The sequence below is a fragment of the Somniosus microcephalus genome, chromosome 24 (assembly GCF_052327205.1).
Source record: "Somniosus microcephalus isolate GS21.2 chromosome 24, FLI_Smic_1.0, whole genome shotgun sequence".
Lineage (NCBI taxonomy): Eukaryota > Metazoa > Chordata > Chondrichthyes > Squaliformes > Somniosidae > Somniosus > Somniosus microcephalus.
The window spans coordinates 18,890,515-18,904,185 of NC_141010.1; the positions used below are offsets into that span (position 1 = coordinate 18,890,515).

Sequence of the window (13,671 nt, forward strand, 5' to 3'; positions counted from 1 at the left end):
GAACAATGCAAGAGGCCAAGGACGGTGAGGTCCGAGTGGGAATGGAGCGGTGAATTAAAATGACAGGCGACCGGAAGCTCGGGGTCACCCTTACGGACTGAACGGAGGTGTTCCACAAAGCGGTCACCCAATCTGCGTTTGGTCTCCCCAATGTAGAGGAGACCGCATCATGAGCAGCGAATACAGTATACTAGATTGCAAGAAGTACAAGTAAATCGCTGTTTCACCTGGAAGGGGTGTTTGGGGCCCTGGACAGTGGGAAGGGGGGAGGTATAGGGGCAGGTTTTACATCTCCTGCGCTTGTCAGCTTATCCTAGGTCAGCTTAGCAGGGACCAAGGCAGAGTGAGCAACCGTTCTATTCATTCGCAGCTTTAACCGTCTTACAGAGCCAGGTATTAAATTGTTTTGTATTAATTACAGTAATAGAAGATCTGCACAGTCAGGATGACATCTTGCTTTCTGCTGCATGTGGTAGATGATAAACAAGGTTAGCAGACTATAGTGCCGCAAGCCAAGCATGGCTACACTGCAGCGTGCTACTAATTTGCCATCGGCTGGAATAGCTTTCGCTGAATCATTCCGTTAGGTCTGCACCTCCTATCAATGGAATTTTCTTAAAGAATCGTATGGTTCATTTTCCTTTTGATTTACCTTGCCACTGACATTCACGTTGGACAAGATTCACTCCGAGTGAGTTTAGAAATGTCTACAGCAATATATCTCCTGCTGCAGATCTAAAGTAAATCTGGAATACTGGCCCAATATGTAGGGATTCAGGTTGTATCTGGATTCAGTCAGTTTCAACCATTGACAGTGATTAATTGATTTGTAATAGCAAAATACTGCGGATGCTGGAAATCTGAAGTAACAACAGAAAATGCTGGAAATACTCAGCAGGCCAGGCAGCATCCATGGAGAGAGAAACAGAGTTAACGTTTCAGGTCTGGGACCCTTCATTAGAACTGGAAAAAGCTGGAGATGTAACAGATATTAAGCAGGTGCAGAGACAGAGGGGGGGTGGTTAGGAGGGGAGGAAGGAATAGAAAGAACACCCTGTGCTTTTGTAAGAGGCAGGAAAGATAAAATGTTGCAAATGGGAATGGCAAAAAATCATACTGCATGAAAAATGGGGGCAGGGATAATTATCTGAAATTGTTAAACTCAATGTTGAGTCCGGCAGGCTGCAAAGTGCCCAATCGAAAGATGAGGTGCTGTTCCTCGAGATTACGTTGAGCTTCATTGCAGCAATGCAATAGCCCAAGGACAGAGAGATCAGAGTGGGAGTGAAGCGGTGAATTAAAGTGACAGGCGACCGGAAGCTCAGGGTCACCCTTACGGACTGAACGGAGGTGTTCCACAAAGCGGTCACCCAATCTGCGTTTGGTCTCCCCAATGTAGAGGAGACCGCATCGTGAGCAGCGAATACAGTATATTAAATTGCAAGAAGTACACGTAAATCGCTGTTTCACCTGGAAGGGGTGTTTGGGGCCCTGGACAGTGGGAAGGGAGGAGGTAAAAGGGCATGTGTTGCATCTCCTGCGCTTGCACGGGAAGGTGCCAGGTGAAGGAGAAGGGCTGTTGGGGGTGATTGAGGAGTGGACCAGGGTGTCGCGGAGGGAGCGGTCCCCTCGGAATGCTGAAAGGGGAGGTGAGGGGAAGATGTGTTTGGTGGTGGGATCACGTTGGAGGTGGCGGAAATGGCGGAGGATGATCCGTTGAATGTGGAGGCTGGTGGGGTGAAAGGTGAGGACAAGGGGAACTCTATCGTGGTTCCGGGAGGGAGGGGCAGGGGTGAGGGCAGAAGTGCGGGAAATAGAATGGACACGGTCAAGGGCCGTGTCAACCACGGTAGAGGGGAATCCTCGGTTGAGGAAAAAGGAAGACATGTCGGAAGCACTAGTATGGAAGGTGGCATCGTCAGAACAGACGCAGCGGAGACGGAGAAACTGGGAGAATGGAATAGAGTCCTTACAGGAAGCGGGGTGGGAGGAAGTGTAATCCAGGTAGCTGTGCAACGTCAGGTGTGACGTACCCAAACGGCACACTGAATAACATCTGCTTAATGTATCGACGTTCCAATTAAAAGTCAGTCCTCAGCATTTCTGTGGTCATGTTCTTAATATCATCAAACACATGTGGAGCTAGTTCATTGCAATCACCATCACTGGAAAACCTTTGCGAGAGGGGTAAAGGTTTCCACATACACTTTAACCATTGGCGGATAATTATATTGCGACAGTCTTGTGAATCCCTGCTGGCTCCGGGAAATTGTCAAATATGTTTAAAGCCATTTCATAGTATACTGAAGACACAAATAGTGCAGTGCATGGCAAAATTATAGTATCCAAGTTCAACTATCAGCAGTGTCTCCCAATGGAAATTAATAGTGAGAACCCTTTGTTACTTGGTTACCACTAGGTATAAACTCCTCTATTAAACAGTCTAGAAATACTAATAAATCCTTAGAATTGAAATGGGGAAAAATATGTTGGTTGCTTTTTCACCTCCCGTTAGTGCCCCTGAGGCGGCACCGCTGATTCCTCCTGCGAAATTCAGCGGAAGGTTAGCGCCGGCGGTAGCCGGTAGTGCCCCGCGGCGCTGCACCGCCGGTGATGACATAATTGCCGTGCACAGCACCCCGCTCGCGACCCGGCCGCAAACTTCGGTTGCGCCCCCTGACCTATCGCCGGACGATATGTCCGACAGGGTCAGGGCGGCGCTTTTGCAGCCGCGGCGGCGCTACTTAAAGGGCAGGTGTCGGGCGGACATTTTTTGGGGGGCTGACTGCCATCACCTGCCCCCTTCCCCTTTTTTATTTGGGGTGCCATCCGTGATCGCTCAGCCCAGCACTCCTCTTGAGTGCCAGGCTGTTTTCCCAGCACCCCGCTCCCCGGTGATCCAGCGGGGCCCCTGTGCGCGCAGCACTAGGCCCCTCCCCTTTAATCAGGGGAGGGAGGCCGCTAGGTGCCGACGTGCGTGGTGCTGTTGCACGTAGCGCCACGATATTCAGTTGTAGCGACCCAGGAAGGAGGGGGAGCATTTCCAGTAGCGCCCTGCCTCCTGCTTGGGGCACTAACACTGAATTTATGGCGCGGGGGCGCGAACTTTTTCGGGGCACTAAAAGTAGCGCCCCGGCAAAGTTAGTGGGGCACCACTGAATTTCTCCTCCAAAGAGTCTACAGTTCCAGTGCCGAGTAGGATCTCTCAGCTGTTCATTGTTAAGGGTGCCTGGAGACAGATATTTCCTTGGTGGTGCAAAATCTTCATGAGGTGCTTTAATGACTTTCTGGATCAATTCTCATGTTTCTCCAGACATTTCACAATGTGGCATATGAAGCAGAGGACCGCGGTGATTTGCTGAACGGTATCAGTGAGTTCCTAGACTGCAGTATTGTCATTCCCCCATTGGAGGTTCAGAATGAGGAACTGCTAAGATCTCTGGTGCCCTTTCAACGTGAGCTGTTGTTGAAGAGGCAGAAGCAGCAGGAAGAAAAGTTGGCCAAAGAACACGAACATTCCCAGACAGGTAAGCCAGAGTCTCTTTACATTCATGCACTAAGCTAATAAGAGCAGGCTGGCAGAAAAGGGAGTTTTGGTCTCTGCCCCGACACATAACCGACATATCCTACAAATTCCAGGAACACAGTCCCAGTCAAATACCCCACAACCACACTTAAAAATCCCCGGAGCACCAAAGAAAACATAGAACCTTGCTGCACAGAGGGAGGCCGTTCAGCCCATCATGCCTGTGCCGGCTCTTTGAAAGAGCTATCCAATTTAGTCCCACACCCTGCTCTTTTCCCATAGCCCTGAAATGTTTTCCTTTTCAAGTATGTATCCAAGACCCTTTTGAAAGTTACTATTGAATCTGCTTCCACCGCCCTTTCAGGCAGCGCATTCCACAACTCGCTGTGTAAAAAAACATTCTCCTCATCTCACCTCTGGTTCTTTTGCCAATTATCTTAAATTTGGGTCCTCTGGTTACTGACCCTCTTGCCAGTGGAAACAGTTTCTCCTTATTTACTCTATCAAAACCTTCATGATTTTGAACACCTTTATTAAAGCTCCCCTTAACCTTCTCTACTCTAAGGGGAAGTGTCCCAGCTTCTCTAGTCTCTCCACATAACTAAAGCCTCTCAGATAGACAGATTTTTGCAAGATAAGGGAGTGAAGGGTTATGGGGAGCGGGCAGGGAAGTTGCTTTGAGCCCAAGATCAGCCATGATCTTATTGAATGGCTGAGCAGGCTCAAGGGGTCAAGTGGCCTATTCCTGCTCCTATTTCTTATGTCTTATGTCTCATCCTTGGTATAGTACACCTGTGGAATTCTCTACCATAAAAGGCAGTTGAGGCCAATTCATTAAATATATTCAAGAAGGAGTTAGATATATTTCTTAAGGCTAAAGGGATCAAGGGATATGGGGAGAAAGCAGGGACAGGGTACTGAATTTGGATGATCAGCCATGATCTCATTAAATGGTGGAGCAGGCTCAAGGGGCCGAATGGCCTACTCCTGCTCCTATCTTCTATGTTTCTATGTTATGTACTATAAATGCATTTTCCAAAGATCCCTAAACCACAACCCATGCCATGTACCGTACATGTATAAGCCAAAATTGACTGGTCTGCAAGGTGTCTCACTATTAGGAACCCCTTCTGAAATCAAAAAGTTGCAAAGAATTCTTCTTAACATCCATTTTTTTTCTCCTCTCCATTTCTGTAGATTTGTTTGAATGTTGCTTAAACAGCGAGTGCTCAGAATATCAACAAGGCGATTGGCTGGAAAGAATTATAGGTCCAGACAGCGTAGATTAAGATCAGCACAGATAAATGGTGTATTTTACAGTGGCCAGATGCAAAAATGGAATCTGGAGGCAGTACTTACATTTTGGACAAATTTAGCATTGTTTTTGCATTTTGCGTTGTGAGTCACGGGTGAAAATATCCCGTCCGAGTAAATCAGAAATAAACTGGTAATTGAGAGGCTGGACATCCTCACTGGTATCTGGTTATATTGTGATGCACAAGGCATCGCAGTTGTGTGGGAAAGGCTGGATGGACCAGTGGGCCTTTTCCTGTCTGTCATTGTTCGTATGTTCCATATGATTGTATAACGTTGCAGCACAAATTCCAGTTTTAAATCTGGCTGAGATTGCGACCAATGTTCGCTCAGTTTGGATAGCACTGCTTTAGCAAGCAGCTTCACCACGCTGACTACAGACAGGCTTACTAGAGATGTATTGATTACTTTGGCAGCGGATATTGTGAGCAAGACTGTGGCAATTAATTTCTATATTACCAGCTGCTTCCAGACACCTTTAGGATTTATACAGTAATCCAAAATGAACACAGGCGGTCACAGCAGCTTTGTGCCAGAGGGTTTCTCGGTAGAAAACTTTCTTGAAGCTGTGCTTCAGCAACTGGAGACACGGCCACGGTTTTATGCTGTTGTACGGGTGGTGTAGATGAACGGCAGTAAGAGTTGGCACAGACAGTACAAGGGAGTTTGATCAACAGTCATTGGGGATAGCAGACAATGTGGGACAACAGTCAGCGCAGATACCACACAGCATGAACATCAGGCGGTATGGATACTGGGCAGCATGGACAGTGAACTGTGTAAATAGTGCGTAGTAAGTGGTAGTAGAGAATGTAGAAGAAGTATGAGATTATATGGATTGTGCTCAACCTGAGATGGGCAGAAAGCTGTCAGTTACAAGGAGGTGTAGATAACAGGATGGTGCGGTTAGCAGTCAGTGCCAGTTGCTGCGGATAGCGAGATAGTGGGCATGGCAGTCAGTATTGGAGAGTGTGTGTAGCAGGTAGTGTGAGGTACTACTGAGGAGTGAACTATGAGACAATGTTGAAAACAAAATGTTGCGGGTAGTAGACAGCATGAGGTGATGTAGACAGATTTAATTGTGAGGTAGTGTGGGTAAGGATTAGAATCATATTTAATCTAATCCAGGAGAGCAAGGGCAGTTACTGAAGAAACATAGGAACATAAGAATATGGAGTAGACCATTCAGTCCCTCAAGCCTGTTCCGCCATTCAATGAGATCATGGCTGATCTATGATCTAACTCCATATACACGCCTTTGGCCCATATCCCTTAATACATTTAGTTAACAAAAATCTATTAATCTCCGATTTAAAATTAACAATTGATCCAGCATCAGTTGCCGTTTGCGGAAGAGAGTTCCAAACTTCTACCACCCTTTGTGTGCAGAAGTGTTTCCTAATTTCACTCCTGAAAGGTCTGGCTCTAAATTTAGACTTTGCCCTCCGAGTCCTTGAATCCCCAACCAGCAGAAATAGTTTCTCTCTATCTACCTTATCTGTTCCCCTTAATATCCTGAAAACTTCGATCAGATCACCCCTTAACCTTCTAAATTCTAGGGAATACAACCCTAATTTGTGTAATCTCTCCTTGTAACGTAACCCTTGAAGTCCGGGTATCATTCTGGTAAACCTTCGCTGCACTCTCTCCAAGGCCAGTATATCCTTCCTAAGGTGTGGTGCCCAGAACTGCTCACAGTACTCCAGGTGTGGTCTAACCAGAGTTTTGTACAGCTGCAGCATAACTTCTACCCCCTTGTACTCTAGTCCTCTAGATATAAAGGCCAGCATTCCATTAGCCTTTTTGATTATTTTCTGCACCTGTTCATGACATGTTAATGATCTATGTACCTGAACCCCCAAATCTCTTTGAACATCCACTGTTTTTAGCTTTTCACCATTTAGAAAGTACCCTGTTCTATACTTTTTAGGTCCAAAGTGGATGACCTCACATTTGCTTACATTGAAATCCATTTGCCACAGTTTTGCCCATTCACTTAATCTGGTGATATCCCTTTGTAATTTTATGCTTTCAATTTAATGCCGCCTATCTTTGTGCCATCGGCAAATTTGGATATATGATCTTTCTATGCCATCATCTAAGTCGTTAATAAATATTGTGAATAGTTGAGGCCCCAACACAGATCCCTGTGGGACACCACTAGTCACATCCTGCCAGTTTGAGTGCCTACCCATTATCCCTACTGCCTGTCACCTGCCACCCAGCTTCTACCTTAGATAACAGTCTCTTATGTGGGACTTTATCCCACATAGACCCCAAGAGCTCATGAAAATGGTCTTGGGAAGTGGGTTGATTTAGATATTGGGTCCAACTCTACTGATGTCAATGTGTCTATCATTCCAGCTACAAGAAAACCAGCACCTGCTGACAAGGATGATCCTCTGAGAAGAACCGGGAAACCATTTGGAGGTTTCATCCGGGATATCAAGCGTCGCTATCCCAAATATCTGAGTGACATCAAGGATGCCCTGAATACTCAGTGTCTGGCTGCAATTATTTTCATTTATTTTGCTGCCTTGTCTCCTGCCATCACCTTTGGAGGCCTCCTTGGTATGAAGTTATCATGAGAATTACTTTTCATCCCTTCAGGAATTCAAAAAACAAATATATATAATCATGGAAGCAAATGAATTTTTGTGAATGCGCTTTACTTAAAGCATCTGGTGGTGATGTATTCAACCGATAACTCCCTTAATGATGTTGGATTGAGTAACTATGCATATCACCCCCAAATAACTGTGTGATTGTAGAATGTGGCCTAGGATGAAACAGAGCAGAGAAGCCTAACGTTTCAGCCAACTGAGCTTCAAAAGTGTTAACAGGAAAAGAAGTCTCCTAAAGCAAAGTGGCCTAGCATATCAAAGTAGAATGCAATGTGAAGTATCACGAAAAATCTCCAAGTAGTAACGTATGGACTGTCTCAGCGCAGAATGACACAGGCGACCTCTAAGCAGGATAACTCTGATCTCAAATGGAACTCCAACATCTCCTCGTGCTTCTAAGAACTCGATTGCATCTTTTTTCCCCTCAACAAGTCCTAACTTTCTACAAAGTCCAAGTGTGTCAAGGACTTGAATACTGCTCCTATATCTGTGGAGCTTCCTCTAATACCCCTCTCTCATTCCTGGACCCGAAGAGGCTTGTACGATAAGCTATCCATTTCTTTACCTTTAGCCTCTATCCTCTCTGGCTCCATTACAAGCTTGGCATCACCTGCTTCTTGATTTACCTTGTCTTCCTGCAACATTTTTTTCCCCATGTTGCTGGTTCCCTGCACTGTGGACTTGGCCCATTACCTTGCTTTCTCAATCTAAAAAACATAGATCACAAACTACCATCGACTAAAGTGGCACATAGAGCCCAACTATATCCACCCAGAGTCACAGACTCTCATAAAATAGTGTATGCTCTTAGTTTTGTTACATGAACTAGGTGTTATTGGAGTTCACTAATTATATATTCCAGTTGATTGAAATATGATGAGGGATGCTAAGATTAGACTTACCACCTTAAATGTGAATGGGATCTACCTTATAAAAAGAGCAAGAATTGTTTCGCAAACTCTGAGTAGGAGGGGTGAAACTAGGTATTGCACCTAGATGGCATTTGATTCAGCTGTGCATAATATTGATGTCAAACGCTTGTTCCTTGCTCAGTTCCTGGGTGATTCTAACTGTATTTTCCAGCCACTCAGTGTTACTATGCCTAACTGCTGTCATTTTTGTTTCCAGAGGAGAAGACGGAGGGTGACATGGGCGTTTCTGAGCTGATTGTTTCTACGGCAATTCAAGGAATCATCTTCTGCCTAATCGGTGCTCAGCCCCTCCTCATATTGGGTTTCTCAGGTCCTCTATTAGTGTTTGAAGAAGCTTATTTTAGAGTAAGTCTTAAGTCTTCTTTTTGTTGTGACATTAGGCCCCAGTTTTCAAAAGAGTTGAGAAAGGGTCACAGCTATGTTGAACCCAGAATACCGTTCCACCTTATCGTGCAGTGTCTGCTGCCCAATCTTGCACATTAATTAACTATTTATAAACCGATTTGATTGGATAATGTTGATAAAAAAAAGTACTTTAACAGCTTAAACAGTATTGGAAATGTAGATGGACAAAAAAAAACATTCTCTTTGGCACTGCTAGCAGGATATCCTGTGCACAGGTCCCACTGTCTATTTGGTGGGGCCTGGGTCACAATCCAGGGATGTATACTTTGGAAACTCCAACTGCTAACATTGAGCTCTGCGCCTCATTATTGCTTACACTGCTGCACACCGTGGACATGTAAACACTTCCAGCTCCTGAAAGGGTGCAATGGATACCAGCTACCTGTCGTATAATGTTAAACAAAAGCAAAATACTGCGGATGCTGGAAATCTGAAATAAAAACAGAAGATGCTGGAAATGCTCAGCAGGTCAGGCAGCATCTGTGGAGAGAGAAACAGAGTTAATGGTTTAGGTCGATGACCTTTCGTCAGAACTGGAAAAAGCTGGAGATGGAACAGGTTTTTAAGCAAGTGTAGGGGCAGGGAAAGGGGTGAGGGGAGGAAAGAACAAAAAGGAAGGTCTGTGATAGGATGGAAGGCAGGAGAGATTAAGAGACATTGGCCTAGAAATTGGGTTGAGGCGCCAAACTGGCGCCAAGTTCGCCTGAGCGCAGGATTTAGCGCAGCGTTCGAGTCTTCAGCGATCATCCGATATTCAGTTTCATTGCCCCTAGAGGGAGACGGGGTGAGGCTCAAGGCGCTCTGCGTCCCTCTTAGGGTGCTGAAACTGAATATCGCAGCGCAACGTGCCGCAGTGCCACACGCTGCGGCACGGCACACTGCGGTACTGCAGGCCTTCCTCCCATTGTTAAGGGGGAGGGGCCTGCAACAGCGCGATCCCCGCTCGTGAATGCCGGCAAAAGAGCCCAGCACCGAGGAGAAGTGCCGGGCTCTCGGGAAACAGCCGGCAATGCCGCGGGGGGTGGGGGGGGGGGTCAGGAGGCCGGGGACGGAGGTGCTGGCAGGCGGCCGCCGAAAAAGGCGGCCACCCTGCACCTTCACCTTAACTTGCGCCGCTGCCGGCACAGTAAGGCCCCGTGAACCGGGCGCGGGTAGCGAATGGCGCAACTGCGGTGTTCGCAACCAAATATCGTGAACGGGGCGCGAATGGGGCACTGCGCACACCGATGACGTCATCGGTGGCGGCGCAGCGCAAAAGGCTAACGCCACCATTATCGCCCCAACTCAATATCGCGGGAGGCGCAGCCAGTGGCGCTACAGCCACTGCCTGCCTCTTTAGGCGCTAATAAGTGGCACTACTCACCCAATTTCTCCCCCATTACGAGAGATTAAGAGATGGTGCAAGGCAATAGGAGATGGTAATGGGACAAGTTAAGAAACAAAAGATGGCTCTAGATGAAGTGTAAATGACACTGGCAGAATGAAAGACAGCTGCCATGTGGGAGAGAGAAAAAAAAATAGGAAAAAAAGGATAGAGGCCGAGGTTATGGTCTGAAATTGTTGAACTCTATGTTGAGTCCAGAAGGCTGTAAAGTGCCTAATCGAAAGATGAGGTGCTGTTCCTCGAGCTTACGTTGAGCTTCATTGGAACAGTGCAAGAGGCCGAGGACGGAGAGGTCAGAGTGGGAGAGGAGTGGAGAATTAAAGTGACAGGCGACCGGAAGCTCGGGGCCACCCTTACGGACTGAACGGTCAGATAATGTTGCTATATTCACATCAAGCCACAGCTGTGCAGAGTGAGCACTTAAATATCAAGCCCTCGCCACATGGGCAAATATGTACAACATCGAGTCTCAGCCAGGTGGTGTGCACACCTATACATTAACTGTTAAAGTGAGCGAATGTTACTATCACGTTACTTAGACAGCGTCTGTGTTACACTGAATGACGCTTAATCACAAAGTGCCTGTATTGAACAGTAAATGTGTTACTCTGAAATCGTCACTCTACATCCTTCTCTTCCAGTTCTGTAAAAGCATTGAGATGAATTACCTGACTGGCCGGGTTTGGATCGGATTCTGGTTGATTATCATCGTCATCCTTCTCGTTGCCTTTGAAGGCAGCTTCTTGGTTCGGTTCATTTCCCGATTCACGCAGGAAATTTTCTCCATCTTAATCTCCCTCATTTTCATCTTTGAAACCTTCTTCAAACTGATCAAGGTGTGTACAAACAAACTCAACCATGTGAGACAGAGGCTAACTGAGTCAATGAGCCTGGCACTAACAGACGAGTCGGAGAGGGACAGTAACAAAGGGGGAGCCCGAGGGGGGGAACATAACAGAGAATGAGCTTGCGAGCAACATTAACAGAGTGTGTGAGAAAGACATTGACAGAGTGTGTGTTGGAGTGATATGAGAGGGACGCTAATGGAAAGCATGGGAGAAACTCTAACAGAGAGTGCATGTACTGGGATTGCTGATCCTGCTGGAGTCTGAACATCACCAATCCTGTTGTCGCAGATATGAGACTGTATAACCAGATGGAAAGGCCAGCCATTGACAGGTTAGATATATTTCTGAATGCTGTTGCTGTTGATATCAATAGAACCAGCAACTTATGTGGCACCTTTAACATAGTGAAACATCCCAAGGTGTTTTACAGAGAGGAAACTGAAGAATGAGCAGGAGGTTGGGAGGAGGCTGGGGTGATGAACCTACTCAGCAATGATTTATGATACTTTGAGGATCTGAAATCATAACTGGCTTGTGATCCTTGTATAGCGTTAGCAGTAAGGAGCTAAAGATGAGACAATTTAATAATGGATTGAGGATAGCCTGAGCAAATAAGAATGAAGATATGGCAATAATCGAAGAACACTGAGTAATTTAATCTTTGTTTTCATTTTTTAAAAACGGTTAATAATGTTCTATGAAATATTTAGGGGTGATTTTAATCTGGCCCAATCTGGCAGAGACTGGGCTAGCGGGCAGTTCTAATCGCCCATGTTGACTCACCCAGTGACATCCCCCACCAATCCCACAGGCTACGATTTTAACCTACTCTTCTGAGTAGGTAAGAAGGACACCCGCTGGAAACCGGTGGGGTCCTGCTTTAAATCTGCAGATCATCAAGGCCCGACTGTTACTTTAATTTTGGCTTTCCCGCCAGGCCAACCTAGTGGGATGCGGAGCCAGGGCCAGTAGAGGCGCTAAAAGGTACGTTATTTTAATTTATTTTACTTTCCTTGTGGGGCCAGCTAGCGCTTCCCGCTGGTTTTGGGCATGCAGATGAGGCCCGGGTGGTAAAATCTCCCGGGACTCGCGTTGCCAAGGTCAGGACGGTTTGCCACCCTCGTCGGCCCCCACTCACCCAATTCCCGCCCCAAGTTAAAATCGTGACCTAGTTTCTAATTCACACAACACCAAGTTATAGTCCAACAGTTTTATTTGAAATCACATGCTTTCGGAGCGCTGCTCCTTTGTCAGGTGAAGTGGAGAGATGCATAAAGACACAGCTTATATAGTCAGAGAATAATGTCAGATGATTACAGGTAATCTTTCTAACTGCCATTTATCATACCTCGGCAGAGAGATAATCACAGCGATCAAAGGTGTGAATGGTGTCCAAACAGGTTAGTCAGGAAAACATTACATCAAAGAACAATGAGGTGGGGTCACAAGGGGTCAAATGTTGCAGATGCTGGGGTCTGTATGAAAAACAAAAAACAGACAAAAAAACTTTTTTTTTTTGGTCTGTTTTTTGTTTTTCATACAGACCCCATCATCTGCAACATTTGACCCCTTGTGACCCCACCTCATTGTTCTTTGATGTAATGTTTTCCTGACTAACCTGTTTGGACACCATTCACACCTTTGATCGCTGTGATTATCTCTCTGCCGAGGTGTGATAAATGGCAGTTAGAAAGATTACCTGTAATCATCTGGCATTATTCTCTGACTATATAAGCTGTGTCTTTATGCATCTCTCCACTTCACCTGACGAAGGAGCAGCGCTCCGAAAGCATGTGATTTCAAATAAAACTGTTGGACTATAACCTGGTGTTGTGTGACTTCTTACATTTGTCCACCCCAGTCCAACTCCAGCATCTCCACACCATAGTTTCTAATTGCCAAACCATTCAGATTAGTTCACCAAGCCTGTACAGAACACTTTTCATCTTTTGGATTGGCCACTGTAAGCATCGCCGAAGAAGTTCGATAATAGAGCTGCTTGGTCCATCTTTTCTTTTTCACATACGTACCCCGCAGTCTTGTTCTACACAGAATGCGATTGCGTTGGTGTGCAGGCCGTGAGAGGATTACAGCATATTCCAAGTAATGCTTGGTTTAGATTGTCTCTGTTGGCGTCAGCAAGGGCACGCAGTTGAAGAAATTAGGGGTAAGTTGCAACAATCGTCAGCATTCTCCCTTCTGATTGACTCGCCCATCCTCTTCTCCGGTGGTTGGTGGGAAAAATGATTGAAAAGATGACATATGTTCCATTCAGAAAAGAAAAGATACATTTAATGGAAGGAAGTTTTTTTTCCACTCATTGCTGCTTTCTTTTAAACAGATTTTTAAGACACACCCCTTGCTTGGGACTTACAACGCAACTGTGACTGGCACAAGTGTAAATGAGAAGCAAGCACAGCCCAACACCGCTCTGCTGTCCCTTGTGCTAATGTTTGGAACCTTCTTGATTGCCTTTTTCTTAAGAAAATTGAAAACCAGTCGCTTCCTTCCAGGATCCGTGAGTAATGCTATTAATAATTAACCTTTTGCAATTTGAACAAACTTTACATTTCTCAGGGAAATGTTTATAGTCAACTCCATTTATCCGGTCAAGGTTTGTTACTGAACAATACGGTAA

At 45.9% G+C, this 13,671-nt stretch overlaps 1 protein-coding gene across 3 annotated transcripts in view; it reads left to right on the plus strand.

Annotated features, from left to right (window-relative positions):
- LOC147101101 (anion exchange protein 2-like) overlaps nt 1–13,671 on the plus strand; it is a 72,054-nt gene that overhangs the window by 46,810 nt on the left and 11,573 nt on the right. For all 3 annotated transcript variants that reach the window (XM_085966285.1, XM_085966286.1, XM_085966287.1), the window contains 5 exons: nt 3,314–3,527; nt 7,205–7,411; nt 8,593–8,741; nt 10,827–11,021; nt 13,375–13,551. In XM_085966285.1, coding sequence (XP_085822411.1) covers nt 3,314–3,527; nt 7,205–7,411; nt 8,593–8,741; nt 10,827–11,021; nt 13,375–13,551 — 942 coding nt within the window. The remainder of the gene's footprint in view (nt 1–3,313; nt 3,528–7,204; nt 7,412–8,592; nt 8,742–10,826; nt 11,022–13,374; nt 13,552–13,671) is intronic.